This window comes from Nestor notabilis, unplaced genomic scaffold (genome assembly GCF_000696875.1).
Source record: "Nestor notabilis isolate BGI_N333 unplaced genomic scaffold, ASM69687v1 scaffold9478, whole genome shotgun sequence".
Taxonomy (NCBI): domain Eukaryota; kingdom Metazoa; phylum Chordata; class Aves; order Psittaciformes; family Psittacidae; genus Nestor; species Nestor notabilis.
In genome coordinates this window covers 37,458-54,054 of record NW_009941525.1, presented here as the reverse complement: position 1 = coordinate 54,054, position 16,597 = coordinate 37,458, and the positions used below count along the sequence as shown (strand labels likewise).

The 16,597-nt window shown below is 49.7% G+C and overlaps 1 protein-coding gene across 1 annotated transcript in view; it reads right to left on the bottom strand.

Annotated features, from left to right (window-relative positions):
- LOC104410692 (plexin-A2-like) overlaps positions 1-16,597 on the bottom strand; it is a gene marked incomplete at both ends in the record, with an annotated part of 76,047 nt that overhangs the window by 41,141 nt on the left and 18,309 nt on the right. Inside the window, 2 exons of the mRNA XM_010020937.1 lie at positions 294-417; positions 4,813-4,913. Of these exons, the coding sequence (XP_010019239.1) occupies positions 294-417; positions 4,813-4,913 (225 nt within the window). The remainder of the gene's footprint in view (positions 1-293; positions 418-4,812; positions 4,914-16,597) is intronic.

Genomic DNA, 16,597 nt, shown 5'->3' with positions numbered 1-16,597 from the left:
GCTGGGATGCTTCACTGAGCCAGCCCTGAGCACAGCTCACAGATGAGCTTTTGGGGAAACAAAGCCTTTCCTTTCAACAGCTCATGAAACCGGACCAGGAGAAATGTGAGCTGAGGCCCAAGGGGAAGGGGAATTTGTTTCATCCCTGGTTCTGGTGACCCCTTTCCCGCCCTCAGCGAGTCTGACATCATGAGAAAACATTTGCGCCAATGGGAGGGGAGAAAAGGTTGGAGAATGGACTGTTTATTATGAACCTCTCACCAACAGGTCTACCCCTGGCCAGTAGCACCTACCGGGAGGCTGTGCTCGGAGACAGAGATGCTGCTGGGCTGCACGGTGACGGTCATGCACTGGCTGATGCTGCCTGCAAATCGGTACGGCTCATCTGCTCGCTCACAGCTATCCCTCGGGGAGCACCTGCCACACAGGAGCACACATCAGAGCACTGGAAGATGTCAGATAACATGAGGTGCTACAGCTGAGATGAGCTCAACAGGAGGGCAGAGCCAGGGGAAGAGAGGGTATCAACACGACCAGGGTGATGCTCTGCACCAGGACCAGGTATCAGGTTAGGACCAGAGGGTGCTGGAAAATATACTATGATCAGAGGAAAGAGAGACCACAAGGATCTCATGAGCTGCCAAACCCCATTTGCCAGAGGTGCAAGGTGAGCCAGGCAACCTACCATCGCTCGCTGCCCCTGCAAGCCTTAAATTCATCACTGACACAGAAAATAAACCATAAAGCAGTAAAAGACAGTAACAGGATGATGACCCTATTCCAATTAAAACGAACCCACATCATTCACTAATCATCTCCTGGAGCTGAGAAGTGTGGCAGAGCCACAAGTGGGACCTTCTGACAGATGCTGCCTGGGCTTTGGCTGGTTTTCACACCTTCCCAGCTCTCTCCCATCAGGTATGCAAGCTTCTGAGCATGGCAAAGTGACCAGGACTGCTCCTAGCATGCCATGTGCTCCAGGATGGCTCCTTATCCCTGTTTTTTTTTATTGCAGGTATCCTTGGAATGGAGTGAAATTAAGCTGCTTCAAGCAGGTACGGGAGCCACCACCAGAAAACTAGGGAAGAATGATCAGTGTTTCAAACCAGGTAGCAGAGACTGCAGCACACTGGCATACTCCAAAGACTTCCTGTTCTATGTCAGTGGGGGAAAATCCTTTTATCCCACCCCTCTCCCTGGGCACAGATGACATATTGGCCTTTTGGTATGATTGGCCTCAATAAGCCATCAGCCCACTTCATCACTTTTCACTCCCTGCTCATCTTGGATCCTATTTCAAATGATGGTGCAAAGCTCAGAGGACTGAGATGCTGTCACCAGCCACACAGGCCACCAGCAAGTTCCCTTCTGACAGTTACCTCTGTGTATGGGTTACCTGAATTAAGGAGGTGCTGCTGTCAAACTCCTGGTTTTTCTGAGCAGCTCGGCTGTTCCCCGACACACACACTTTTTTCGCTGTGTCTACACAGAGGCTCAGTTTTGCCAGGCTCATCTAGCTTTGGCCAGCTGACAAGTGCCTGACAAAACCAGGGCTTCCCACTCTGGAACACTGGACCATCGTCTTCCCCATGAGGCTGTTTGATTTTGATTACAGTAAGTGGAACTTATACTTTCCCATTCCAAAGCACCCGTGTGATCACTGCTGTTCCCACCCTCTCGCCTTGTACCTTTTCTTTCTGGAGCCTAATGGAGCTAAATACGAACGTTACCAACAGAAGAATTATTGAGGTTTAAGTGAATCTGTAAGATAGCTTTAAAGCGAGCTCTTGACTGGAGCCTTTATCTCACTGACTTGCTGGAATGGCTCTTTTTTATCATACTATTTATGGCAACAGCCCTAACAGAGATAAATAGGCCTGTAGACAATAACACACTTGTAGAGAGCAGCACAGGGGAGTCCTGCAGGTTTCAAATCCCACTGGGCTGAAGCGACTCTTTAACAATCTTCTAGAGGTGCCTGCTTGCTCCCAGAGAATGCTGTTTGTAGAAGAGGAAGAGCAAAGGATCCCACTCTCACATGCAGAGGATGAACTGGGATGGCCAGCAAGCCCCTGGCTGGGAGGACATGGTGAAGGCACGGAGCAGGGACATTGGGCTGCTCAGCATTGGCACTGCTGCTCTGCAGGAGGACAAGCACCTTTCCCTGCCTGTTTAGTGACGTGGCTCAGCGGTGGCCTTGGTGGTGCTGGGGTAAAGGTTGGACTTGATGAGCTTAAAGGTCTTTTCCAACCTGGTTGATTCTTTGATTCTATCATTTTAGCACCTTCTCAAATGTCCTGCACCCAGATAGCCCATTCATGAGCATCACAACTATCACTACCCTTCAGTTCTAAGTATGCATATGTGTATGTAAGCACGCCTCTATGCATCAGAGCCTTAAACCCTGACTAAGGCCTCTAAGAGACAATAATACACAAAGAGCACACTAACAAAGCTTTATGTAATATGGGATAATGAAAGGTTATCCCAGGACAACTCAGACCCTTTTACTTTTCGTTTATCATTCCTCTCTGGCTGGTGGTGTGGAAGTCAGGACACGCTGCCTGATGGAGTGGGGCAGCGGGTCTGGCCATGTATCTCGCATCCGTCCCTGTTCAGACATCCAACATCACTGAAAGCTCTGATTTCCTTTCTGGCTCCCTGCTAGCTCAGTACCTGCACATCCATGCTCTCAGCTAAGCCTCTGGCAAGTGCAAACATGGATGCCAAGTGCCCAAGAGGAGCTGCCTTATGGGCTGGCCTGCCCTGCTCTGCTCCTCGGCAGGGTGCAGCTCTTGCATGGATGCCCCAAGCTGCCTGGGCATCTTGCGTACCCCCAGGACAAGGAGCAAAACCCCACAACAAGCAGTGGGAAGAAATATCTGGATTTCAATCCCCATCTGTCACAGTGCTGATTTTACCATGCCCACATGTGCTGGTGTTTACCAGCCACCCTCTTGCTCTTTTAAGGACAAAGTCACCTCCTGTTCTGCCCCTCACCCTTTTACCACCCCTCACAAACCGCAGCACAAGCTTCACACACCCTGACCTACAACCCTTCCACTGAGCAGCTGGTCCATCTGGCAGGAGGGACATGGAAGAATTAGAGGAGAGAGATGACAAATTGAATACAAACACTTCAGCGCTTGAGGCCTCCAAACAAAATATGACAGAGGCTTCAGGAACAGCAAGAGAAACTCAATTATTTACAGCTTAAGACAAAAGCTAAAATATGATCCTTGCTCCAAGCAGGCCAGGGAAGTGCAGATGCTTGAAGGGAGGGTTGAGAAATACTATCAGGGAAGAAACCCTTGTTGGGAATAGGTTAGTGCTGAAATGTCATGGCCAAAAGGGCAGAGGAAATGACACTTTTCTCTCCTCTTGACATTGAGGGTTTTCTCTCTGCAAAATGAAGATAACAACCTTTACCTGCGTCCCAGGTGGTTTATGAAGATTCAGTTCATTAGCATTAGGCAAGCACTCAGTGATCCTTGCAGAGGAGCTGCTGCAGGAGGCTGAGGACTGACACCAAACACCCACGGGTACTAATGCAGCCATCCCCTCCCACCGCACAGCTATCCCAACCGCTGGAAAGGCACATGGGATGGCTGCCCCAAGGGAAGAGCCAAAGGGATGGGAACCACCAGGAATGGAAATCACTTTCTTCTGACAAAGCTGCTGTGACAGTAAAGCTTTTGGACATGACTACACATACTCGGGATGGGGGACGGGGGGTGTCCTCTGCCACTGCCCCAGCCTGTGTGGACCCTGTGGGATGCTCATGGCCAGCAGCTGCCAAGGTTCTCCTGCATCTCCCTGAGTGTGGCAACGCCTCTTTGCAAACCAAGCAAAGCCACAGGGAGCCAGTTTGCAACCCAAAGCGCACAGGTCCCAAATCCAGGCCGGATTTGCGGAGGAGCCTGTCATTCCCTGCTTCCCCCTCCAGCACCTGCTCCTCAGGCAAGTGGCCAAGTCCTGCTGTGGGGGCCCTGAACTCTGCCTCCACCAATTTCCATGCATTTAACGGGGCTGCTCTGCAAGTTGGCATGTGGCCGGAGGGATTTCTGTTCCTCTCCTCGAGGCTTTCCCCTCCTCTCTCAATCTCCCTCTGCCTGGTGGTCCCCCTTCCGCCTTAGGAAGTGATGGGTATTATGGCAGGGGAGAGAAAGGAAGGACACAGACACCTCCTGAATGCAGAGAGCATTTCCTGGAGCTCCCCTGAAATAAAAACCACCAAACCAACCCTTAGCCCTTTGTGCCTGTTGATGTGCGTGAGGGGCTGCCAGCTCCCAGCCCTGTGCTGCTGGCTTTGTCCCACTGGGAATAGCTGGAGCACAGACCCCCTGACCCTTTCTTGCACAATAGAACTACCCCTTCCTGATATACTTAACAGGGCTTGGGCGCTCTGCTCTGTTCCAGTGCTGCAACCTCTCCCAAACCACAGTCCTACTCATATAACCAAGTCTACTACTGCCTTCGCTAATTCCCAGTTCTTTGGGAGGGACTTGCTTGGGCAAGAGGAGTGTGCAAAACACAAGGTCTTCACTCCCACCGGTTTAAACTCTGCTTTCCCATTGCATCCACAGCACCCTCTCCACTCCTGAAGCAGGAATCTGTTTTCCTTTATCTCTTTCACAGCAGCTCAGGGATTTTCAGTGGCATTCGTGTTGCAACACAGGGAACGTGCAGGGAAGGGCGAATGGATTTAAGGAACTTCAACCTAACCTTGAGTGGGAGGTGCTTGGTGGCTTTGAAAGCTGCTTTTCTCATCACCACCAGCAGCTCAAATGAAATGGACAAGGCTGGACTTACATGTGGTGGAGTGTGCACCAGCCGCAGTGCGGGTCTCCTGAGCTCAGGCATTCCCCACAGGTCGTGTACTGCTCACAGGACTCCACGGGCACCCGGGACACCTGCAAAGGAAGCAAACACACAGCTCGGGGCTCTATCTCCTTCTCTTGGCTTCACAGACCAGGTTGGACAGGGCTTTGACCAACCTGGCCTAGTGGAAGGTGTCCCTAGGAAGGAACTAGGTGAGCTTTAAGGTCTCTTCCAACCCAAATCATTCTGTGATTCTCTGATTCTAAGTAACACAACAGCAATTCACAAACTTAAACCAATTTGTTCCAACATCCATACAGAATTCAGCCAAGAACAGGAGATATTGGGGATGGAGCCATGAAGTCACTGCATCCCTCGGGTGCTGTGAACGACAGAGCCACAGCTCCCTCCCGGCGCCAGCTCACCAGGAACCCTCCCGACCTCCCTGCCTGGAGATGCTCCCATGATGGAAGCTGTGTCCTCTCCTCCCTGATTTACTGTCTGCTGTCTTACACGTGCCGTGGGGAAGCTGCCTCAGGGAGGAAAACTGGCAGGGAATAAAATTCATTGGGATATCACGAGTTGGAAGCTTATTCAGCCTATGTGGGTATTTCATGACTTGCTCCATCTTGGACACCCTGAGCCCTTCCAGCACCAGCGTGGACTTACACTTGTTCAGAAGCCAGGCAAGACTCTCTCTCCCAAGCAAGCTATTCCAGAGCAGAAGAAAGAGGGAAGCCCATGAGAGAACACCAGCTGAGGTCACTGCTTCAACTCCCTGCTTGCACTTAACACACACCACACCCCCCCCAATGTCCCTGTGCGATGCTGAGGTGTAGCATTGTCCTGACCCATTTATCAATGCTGAAAACCCCAAAGGCTCCAAAATAACACCAAGCTTTAACCATGGGTCACTGCTTGACTCCAAAGAAGAAATGCCACTTTAACCTTTCCAATCCATCCTTGCCACCTCCAGTGGGCGCGGTATGTTTGCACCTCCTATCCTGACGCCGCACTCCTGCGTTAGCCCATTCCCACTTCAATACATTTACACTATTATCCAATAGTGTAAATAATTATTGCTCCCCTCAGGCCCTGGGAGCAACTGCAACTGGCTGGAAACTAAAGCAACTGTGGGCATTGCACTCGCTCTGTCCGTCAAAACAGCACCCGGCTCCCAGCAGCTGGGGTGCGCAGGGTGAAAGGAGCAGTGTCTCACCAAACAACGGCCACTTTCATGCCAAGTGCTGTTGACACAGTGAGAACCCAGTTCCTCTCTAAATACGACACCAATAGGGCTGCTATTCTTCTTGTTTCCTACTCGACAGCTTCTCCTAAAACAAGAATCGCGCGTGGATGCGCAGGGCTGGGGTGGTTTGGTGCTGAGATGAAGTCTGTGGGACAGGCACAGGGCTCAGCTTGGGGGTGCTAAAACAGCCCTGGAGCCCAGAGAAGCTGCGGCTGCCCCATCCCTGGCAGTGTTCAAGGCCAGCTTGGACACAGGGGCTTGGAGCAACCTGCTCTAGTGGAAGGTGTCCCTGACCGTGGCAGGGGGTTGGAACTGAATAAGCTTTAAGGTCCCTTCCAACCCAAACCAGACTGTGATTCTATGCAAGGGCTTGCATTTGATTCTTAGCTGCAAAAGGCATCTGGGATGCCCTCTCAGGGTCTTCTCTGTGCCTCAGTTGGCTGCACATGATGATTTTACTTGCTTTACTTCTTCTCTCGAAAGGCATCAAAGCACTTCACAGACATGGTGGGAGCAAACCCACCAGCCTGGCATCAGGATCAGCCTCCTCGGGGTGTCTTCCAAACCAAACAAGCATCCCATGGGAGCTGTGGTGGCTCTCAGCCATGGGAGACATCAGCCACCACAGGATGCATCAAGGGACATCACTGGGTTTCCTCTAGAATCTGCTCAGCATGTTGAGCTGTCTTGGTGGGGTGACTCTCATTCTCCCCAGAGGTCAGGACAGCCCTGAAATCACTGGGCATTGCTGATCCCCCACCTCCTCCCCACCATGTGAGGCTTGACAGGATCTGTCCCTGCAATTTATATGCAGCTCAGGGCTTGTGTCATGTTTGTGAGGAGCTGGATGCTCTCGCAGCACTCTATAAATAACAGAGAATTTGAATTATATGAATAACAGTTCATTATGGATAATTTTATGTTAGGCATTTGGGTTCTTTTTCTGCTCAGAAGCTGTGGCTTCTGCACATGGTAACTCTTTAAAAATTACACAGACATTTTGAACAATGCCTGGAATCGCAGTTTCTAGCCCAAAAGGGACCATCTGATCCTTTCTTTGTGATGCCTGCAAAAGGCAGGGCAGAGAACTTCACCCCTGCACCTTTTTGCAAGAGTCGGTGGTTGGTGCCTGATCCACCTGGGATAGAGGCACCACCTCAGCTGGGGGACCTGCTCTGACCAAGAACAGTCACAGGATCCTTCTTGGTGAGCCGTGCTGTAGCCCTGGCTCCTTAGATAACCTATGGTCCTGGCTGGATGAAGGTCTAAGACTTTGGAGGAGAATAAATCATCTGCTTTTGTCTAATGCTTATGGCCATCACTTTGAAATTCACCCTTCATGAAAATTAATGCTTGAAACCCCGCATTGCTCCAATACTCAAATCAACATTTGAATGAAGAAGTTCAAAAACATGCTGAACAGAAGGCAGTGAAGTATTTGCAAGCATGAAAAAGATTTCGGGGGTTTGCAGTATCTGCCCTGCTCTGTGGTACAAACACATCATCAACTACCCTTCCCATCCATGATCCACATATTGAAACATAACAAACGTGTCATTTTAACAGGAAAACAAGACAAATCCCATTAAGAGTAGGATATATCCATATCTTATCCCATACCTATCATGAACACAGAAGACTGAAAGCTCCATTTCCTTCAGAGACAGTAAAGAAGTAAAGCTCAGATGTGCTTATTCTTCCTGATGGCAGGCTGGAAAGCTTTACATATTTTTAAGCTGTTCTCTGCCAGCTTAACTATCATTATGAGACCAAAGCATTTGTGTGTGTGACAAGGAACATCAATGCCTGTAGGTGGAAGGAAAAACAACATGGATCAGGGTGGGGGACACAGACTCCCAAGTCCAAGAGCTTCCCCCCATTCCCACTTCAGCCACAGGATGCCACCAAGGAGAAGATAAGAAGAGAGGGGAAAGGCAAAAGAGCAGCTGATAAGGAAGGAAATAGTAACAAAATGAGACAAAAAAGCACTGAAGGGAAATCCAGAAGGAAAGACACAAGAGAAGACAGCAGAGGGATCGCTGATAGTTTCTGATGTGGCAGATGCCATTGCTGCCATAAGCACGGCCTCCTGCATAGAATCACGGAATGGTTTGAGTTGGAAGAGACCTTAAAGCTCATCCAGTTCCAATCCCTGCCATGGGCAGGGACACCATCCACGAGAGCAGGTTGCTGAAAGCCCCATTTAATCCTGCCCACGAGCTCTGCAGTGTTGGCTCTGTGTACCCACGGCTCTCAAAGGGAGAGAGCAGGAAAAGAGTGGGTGCAACCACCAAGTACCTGCTCAGTAACCCCAAATTGTCACCTTCCTGCATCCTGCCCAGCCCCACTCTGATGGCCATAAGCACTGCTGGCATCCTCATCCGAGCATCCCGGTCTCACCGGGCACCAGCACCTCGTAGCTATGCATAACCAACGTGACTCCCATCTGTCACAGCCTGGTTTGTTTGCTCTCTCCTTGCCAGCCCCTGGGACAGCTCTGTGTGCAGCAGGATAGTTTCTTATGAAAGGGCTTTGAGTTTCAGTGTTTAGTTCTTAAATGCAAAGTTGTTTCCTAGTTTACACTGGAGAGGTAAGTCAGAGGAATGCTCCTGGCACTCACAGCAAACATCTGAGAAGGTCTATCACCGCTTCAGGAGTGTATTCCCCACCCCAGTCTAAGCCCCAGGAAAGCTGTTGCCTGCACTGATGAACTCATCCACAGAGCAGGAGCACGATCTCCTGTGGTACCCAAAGCAGAGCTCCTGACCGCAGCTCCCATCCTGGAGCACTTGCAAACCTCACAGTCGTACCCGAGTTTTTGGAAGTGCATGATGGTTTTGGATGCCCTGAGATTTCTGCTCCAGCTACCAGAAGCATGAGGCGAGAGGTCCTGAAGCCACACAGACATATGCAGGAATGTTCCAAATGCAGCCTCAAACCCTGCACCTCCTTACCTGGGAAACAGACCGCTGCTCCCCTGCAGAGCCTGGAGGTGCCTGCAAAGCCAGAATACCTCTGCTGAAGCAGGCAGCAGGTCATTCTGGGGATAAGGAAGAGTGACAGGCGCTCCACATCACTGTGGTCACAGCAAATGCAAAGTGATAAAGCAATTCAGCAGAGCTGAGGAGCATCAGCTTGTAAAATAAGAGACAAGAAACCAACATTCCAGGGGAATCTCCTTACTCCTGAAGGCAGAGTGCTCCTCCCTGCAGCCCGATTGCTACCTCTCTTCCTTCTGTCTATGCTGAAACAAACCTGCTTCTCAATAACGAAGTGATGAAGTCTCAGTGCTGCTTTCCTCAACTGCCTGACCTACAGCATCAGCAAAAAACAGACCCAAAAAAATCAATACACACTCTCCATACCACATGAATCCACACTCTGCCAGCCCCAGAGGAACTAAAAGTGCAAGAATCCAGATCCAAATAAATAAACACCTAAAATAAACACACAAAGACAAGTTTCCATAGCTCATGCTTGCTACCAGCACAGGGCTCTGACCTCCCTGGCTGGAGACAGCACCAGGGCAGCCCATGGCCATGGCCCACTGCCCACAGACTCCTCAGGGGGCTGGAGTTCAACCAGAAAATCTATTTTTAATGACTTTGGGGAGTGCGGTAGAGATGCCATGTAGTGCAGTGTAATTAAAGCTATCTATCACTCAATGAGCAGGAGCCCAAAGTTGATGAACTTTCCTATGAGATTTTATTCTTCATTCATGAGAAAAACACTAAGTTTTGCTGCTGTGGGAGACATGGAGACGTGTGGGAAGGAGCAAGGAGGACTCATCAGTTCCAGCCGTTAGTGTGCCAGGGTGACAGAGCTGGGGAAAATAAAGTCAAACTTTCTTAGAAGCTTCTCAGAAGTTTGACAGTCTTCTTCCCACTGTTTCTCCTCCCTGTGTCTTCATGCACAACTGTTCAAGTCTAGCATCAAGTCATAGAATCATGGAATAGTTTGGGTTGGAAGAAAACTTAATGCTCATCTAGTTCCTAGGGACACCTTCCACTAGACCAGGTTGCTCCAAGCCCCTTCCAACCTGATCTTGAACACTGTCAGGAATGGGGCATGAAGTCCTCCTGTGATACTGCTTCTGCCAAGGAAGAATCCAGCATGCAGGGCTGTGGAGCACTTTTTGCTCTGCTGAGCCAGACCTGTGCGTCCAACATGCCCCATGCTGTATGAGAAGTCCTACCTGGAAAAGATTTATTCTTGGCTCGAGCAGATCCAGTGGAGATCTCAGACATGCTAAGGCTGATGCCAGCACCAAGCAGGGGACCCCAACAGCGAGTGGGATGCAGCCAGTGCATTGTGTGGAGCAGAAGTGAGGGCACAGGGGAAGAAGGCAAAGGGATGGGGGGTGTTGAGGAGCATCCCCAAAGCACTGTCAAGTCCCCGAAGGCAGGAATACCTGCTCCAGCCATTGATCCCCAGAAGAGATGAAGGTGTGCACCCATAGGAGTGGGTGAGTTCTGACAGGCCCCAGCTCTCCTCTCCCACACCGCTCAGCAGAGGAAGGATTAGGAGAGCTGCTGAAGGGCTGTCAGAACCACATCAACGCCTGGAACTTTTGGCAGAAAAGCAGCGAGTGGGAGAGGACTCTGAGACAATGTTTCCATGACTACAAAGGGATTATTTAATTACAGCTCTGCAGATGCATGCGGAGAAAGTCCCTTCAACTCTGATCCAAGCAACCTTTCCAATGAGTTTGCCTTTACTGCTAGAAGAACCTCATTAGCATCTTATGAGGACAAGGTGTGTTTGAGCACAGGCGACCTGATAGCTTTCCTAGTGTCACCAGACCTTCTCCAAGCATACCTGGCTCCTTGGCTCTACATACAGTGCTAGGCTCCTGAGGGAGGTGATGAAAGGAAAGGCAGGCTCCTCTGGGAAGCAAGGAACGAGTGAAAAAGCAGCAAATGCCCCAAAATACGGTTTGAGCAAGCTGTAAAATCCTCCTCAAGCCAGAGCTTATTCCATCCAGCCCAGCATGAGTTGGGCTTGGAGCAGACTCGTACTCTGGCACACAGGCTCCTACAGATAAATGCTTTCCCGTGGTTTACCATGACTCAAGTTAATAATTGCATCAGTATGAAACATCTGAGAGATTTGTTGGAATAACAAAGTGCCAGGCATCCCCACTCCCAGGAGCAGCAGAGTGACATGTAAACCTGAAGGAGGAGAAATAGGTTTTCATCTCCAACACGGACTGTTCACTGAATGCTTGGTCTGTTCAACTCGCAGCTCCTCCTCTGCCCTTGGCAGCAATGATGTTGCCTCCTGGACTGGGTATTGCAGTCTAGTATCAAGTCATAGAATAGTTAGGGTTGGAAGGGATTTTAAAGCTCAACCAGTTCCAACCCCCTGCCACAGGCAAGGACACCTTCCCCACATCCCAGCAGTTCAGCCCTCTGGGATGTGCACTACTTTGGATCCCACACTGTCACTCCCATGCCCAGCCCATGCACAGAGTTAGCCCCTGGCATGCCAGTGCCAGCATCCTTATGACAGCCACTGCTCAAAGTGACTTGGCAGCATGGGCCATCTGCATCTGGAAAGCAAGGGGCTGGGAATGCACGGCCGCCTCTATCGGCCAGCAGGAAAACCTTGTGCACATTTAAGATCAGGAAGTGATTCTTTCATCTCCAGTGTAGAAATCGAAACCATGGCTGAAGGATTTACACACGCTTCTGGAATCAGCAAATGCAGCAAAACTTATGGATTGAATAATTAGGTCAAACCTGACCACAGAGGTGCAGCCACATGCTCACTCCAGCTCCCCTGCAGTGCTATATCCCACACCGCTCCTGCCTTGCTTGGTGCAGGCTGGAAGCCCTGCAGCTGGGCATACAGGATCCTCAGCACACTATCTGTCTCATCTGGGACACTAAACTGCTCTGTTCTCCTGCAGAACTGACCCTCAGAAACTCTACTTGACAAGGAAAAGGGGTAATGTGATAAATGTGCACATGCACTAATAATGAGGAATGAGATGCTAAAGGTCTCCACCAGGAAAACGAGGTTATGCTGCAACACATCCACACATTTCCTTCCCTGGAAAACCCCCGTGCCTCAAGGGAGCTGCAGTTTTGTTCTTGACTGCAAAATAAATGTTCAAATGAGTTTCTGGAAATTAGGATCTTTCCAGGCATGCTGCCTGGACATGCTCCACAGTGGCTCCTTGGGCTTGCTCCGCATTTCAGGATGAGGAGCTGATATATCCGCAGCAGCCGCGTGGCACATCCCATCATCCCTGCAGGGCAACACCACTGCTGCCATCAGAAGTGGCTTCTCGCAGCGCTGGCATTCTCTTCTAACCAACAGCACCCTGCCACAGCTCCCCCCAGCCAACAAGCAGTGCCCTTTGCAGCACTGATTAGTCCAGGCCTCAGGGGAACTAATTACTAGGGATAAAACAGGAGCAGCTTTCCAAAATTCCTGGGCTCAGGTGGGGATCAATCCAACGCAATAAACTTTCATCTCGCATCAGTTCCCGGCCTCTGCGTTCAGTGCTTTGCCTTGCTGCCATGTAACTCACTGCACACTCCCTGCAGTCATTTAAAAGTTTTCAGAGAAGCTTAGAAAAATTAATTAAGGTGAATAATTATCAAGTGCCTGATTCTTTCCCTCTCTGTTTTGCAAAGGAAGTGGCAAAAAATAGAATTCGGCAGAATTCTGGAGTTCTAAGCAATGTAATTAGGTGTTCAACCAACACTTACAATTGGGCTGCGCTTATTAAAATTACTGTTTTAGTCAGAACATTGCCAGAGAGTCATTAGCAACACAATAGTTCAATTCCCAGGGACTCTAATTAGACTTGGATGCCTCACAGCACTGGGATACCCGGAATGCCCGGCTTTAATGCCCGTTCCACACTACAGGTGATGCCTGGCAGCACCACTCAGACCCAACCAGGGCTTCCCCAGCACTTCCCAGCCCTAGGAGGAAGAGCTAGGCCAGGGGATGGAGCCCCAGCATCAGGCAGTGGGAAGAGCTTGGTCTTCGACATAAAACACCCTATTATCACAGCTCTGGCTTGGTGCTTACTTTGTCTGCAGTGACCACACTGGATGGTGCAGGCCGGAGCATCTCAGGCTCTGTTGTTTCCTCCTTGGAGACAGGATCTCAGTTCACTTCATAGAAACCCCTTTATCTCTTCTGTGCTATGCTCTGCGGGGCTTTTACAGCAGAAAAAGGCCAGGACTGCATTAACTCTGCCCTTAGACCAAGCAGCTTGGACAGCAAACAGCCATGCCATCCATAGGGCTGAAGCTGGTACGGTCAGGAAGATGCCCAGCTGGGAGTATTTCCGAGATGAGCTACAGCAGGATAAGCTTCCCCTTCTGCTTCCTGCAGCAAACATCCATCCCTCCAGCCCCATCTCCTGCAGGGTGTCTGTTCCCAGGGCAGCAGCACTGATAGAGGCACCACAGTGGTGGGTACCAGCTGCATAGATGCAGCCTGCTCCACCTTGAAATCAAAGACCATGCTGCTCAGTTTGCCCCAGCACAGATGTTCCAGGGGTCAACACTGCCATGTACATCTCTGTAGCCCTCATCAGCACTTCCCAGCCTTGGTGTTAAGGAGTACCTAACGAGTGGAAGTGGGGATACCTTGGAAGGAGCATTTATAAACAACAGCCCTGCTCCAAGCAGCTTCTTAATACGGGTTTAGAAATGATGGAGGCTTCAAAGGAGGTGTCAATGCACTCCCCGTGTCAAAGAAGGGAGCTCCATGCTCTGAAACGCAGACATCCAGATCAGTTATGAAAGACCTAAATCTCAGTGGTGTGTATCACAGGAAAGCTCAGTGCCTGCTGCTTGCAATTGCCTTCAGCCGTCTGTTTTTCCTCTCTCCCCATAAAAACCACATGCCAGACAGCAGAGGCCCCTTCCCCCAAGCTGCTAGCCTAGAACTCATGAATTCAGTGAAGTTGTTAAAAAGGATTGTGGCAGGCTAAGATAAAACAGAGGAGTTTAAAATGACAAACAGACTCCTAAATGGGATTAGAGCCTTAATGAAAACAGTAATGAATGAATGAGGCAACCAAATATTACCCATTAATATTAGACAGATAGCTTAGATCCCTAGGCACTGCATTTAAAAATGACATGAAATTACTTCAATTACTCTGTACTGATAAATAACAAGGCCATATTTACTGTTAAAACACATTTCCTCCACCCTCCCCCATGCTCGCTTTGGCTTCTGCCTCCCAAGAGGGTGAGCAGACCACTGAGAGGCTGAAATAATGCTGGAAGCTTCCATCGCTCCCCTGCTCTCTGCAGGAGACCTGGGCTAGCCAGCATTCACTCCACATGGATTCCAGGGCACCTGCTCCAGAGGACCAGTCCCATTAGTCTCAATTACTCCCCATCAACAGTTTCAGCCCTTGCATTTCTGTGCAAGAGCCAAAGCAATCACCGCCAATTCACTTAAACCCCAATGTCACAGCATCCTTCCGTCTCACTCCACCTTCACTTGCTGCTGGATACAGCTGCTCAGCATCCTCCTTTCCACATGGGGAAAGTGAGATTAACCTGATCAGAGGCCTCTTCTAATGAAGTGATCATAGATGGATAATTCCTGGGTGCTTGGTGGCATTTACATGCTAATGATGAAAGGCACTGTGGTAAAGGTAATGTCAACAAGAATCCCTTGTCCTTGCATCCCAGCCTCCAGCCCAACCATCTGTTCTCTGGGTTCAGGAAAGCCCTGGAGAACAGGTTGCTGCCAGGAAAGCTGCAAAACATCCTTTCCAGCTCGGCTGCCTTGGCTTGTGAACCTCCGTGCCTGGATGAAGTCTTCTCTATGTGACTAAGGATGCTTCTCAGTAGATGCTGTGCTCAGAGCTGGACGGCCAGCCTAGCTGACAGGGTAACCAGAGCATGACTATAAGCACACCAGTGTTGGTATGTCAAATCACTGATGCTTTGCTGCTATGGGATCTTAAATACTCTTGCCAAAAAACCCAAACCAACCAAACCCTCATTTATATCAGAAAACAAGAAAACCATCAAATATCTCATTTCAGAGGTACCAGAAGAGCAAGCTGCAGAAAAAGCACGGAGTGGATCGGTAGTAGGTCCAGAACTGAGCATGGAGGATTCATTAAGTGTGGGAATGGGGGGCAGGAGGGCTGAGGGCTGTGTGTACCATGCAGATATAAATTAACTCTCCAGAAAGGCAACAAACCCCAGTCTTTGTGCTTTCCCACCCTGAAACAAGGGGTAAAGTAGGAGAGTGAAGAGGGAGGAATGCACAGAGCTCTTCCCACAGCTTGGGGGATGGATGACCTTTCCAACACTGTACCTGTATAAATCTTATTTAATGAAATTAAAAAAAAAAAAAAAAAAAAAAGGAATAAATGAAGGTTAAATCATTCCCTGCAGCAGATTTACATGGAAAACAAAGTCTGTTCAGACTGCGGTTGGTTTACACAACAGGCCTTTAACATTCCTTTCCTAACTACTAGGGTGACTCCTGACCAGTTAACCACAAGATGAGTGATAGGAGCCCACGAAGCCAAAGGCAACTTGCCAAGACAGAGGCAAAAGAAACAGCCCCAGTCTGGGGTTTACTTTAAACACACAATTAGGGGTTTAGCTAGGTCACAAGTCACAACATGGTGGTTTTCACCCCTCAAACCTTCCCCACAACATGCCCGTCCTTTGGGACATGACTTCATTTTCAGTGCCACCAGCAAGTCAGCACTTTAAACACCCACTTCCCCTCCCTTTGCACGCCACAGAGCAAACACCACTGCCTGTGGCTTGGAAGTGCCCCTGGGAAACTGGGAAAACTAATCCAGGGCCTCCCATTATCTGAAATAAAAAGCTGGAATGGATTTTGTAGCCAGAGAAGGTTGGGCAAAGAGTTTAGCTTTCATCTTTACCTGCTTTTCCCTGGGCTGCTGTTTTGCTGCATGGGAGAAGGGGAATCAAAATGCAGCTTGGGGGCTATGGCATTGCTTTTCTGAAAGGCAGAGGTGATCTAAGCAGAGAGCTTATACATAAATTTCAGAATTGCTGCATTAACGCTCCCAGTGCTGCAATGCTAAGTCACTTGTCCCCAGAAGCCATATCAGCTCCTGCTGTAAACAGTTACTTTGACATCAGTTTCTCACTGTCCGGATCCAGCACCCCAAAACTGTGGCATCTGGGGCAAATAATGCCATGAAACTATTTCTGCTTCATCAGAGCCTGCGGAACTTCTGCATACATTTCCATAAATTTCCCTGGCATCAGTACAGCAACAGACCTAACAGACTGCGAGGGGGATCCTGCAGACTGCTGCCTAGTCTACCTACAGATTGACTCCAGCGAAAGCTATAGGGCTGAAAGGGCTCTGAAACCACAGAATAAATGGGCTAGCATGACCATTGGCAGCCGTCAGGTTCTGGTGAGGCTGCAGATGATGGGGAAGTTCCTCCCAGCTACCAAAAGGGGTAACTCATTGCCCCAGGAGGCTGAAAGTACATGGCACTTGGAACAGACTTGAAGAGATGGGTTCACTAAAGCACACTCA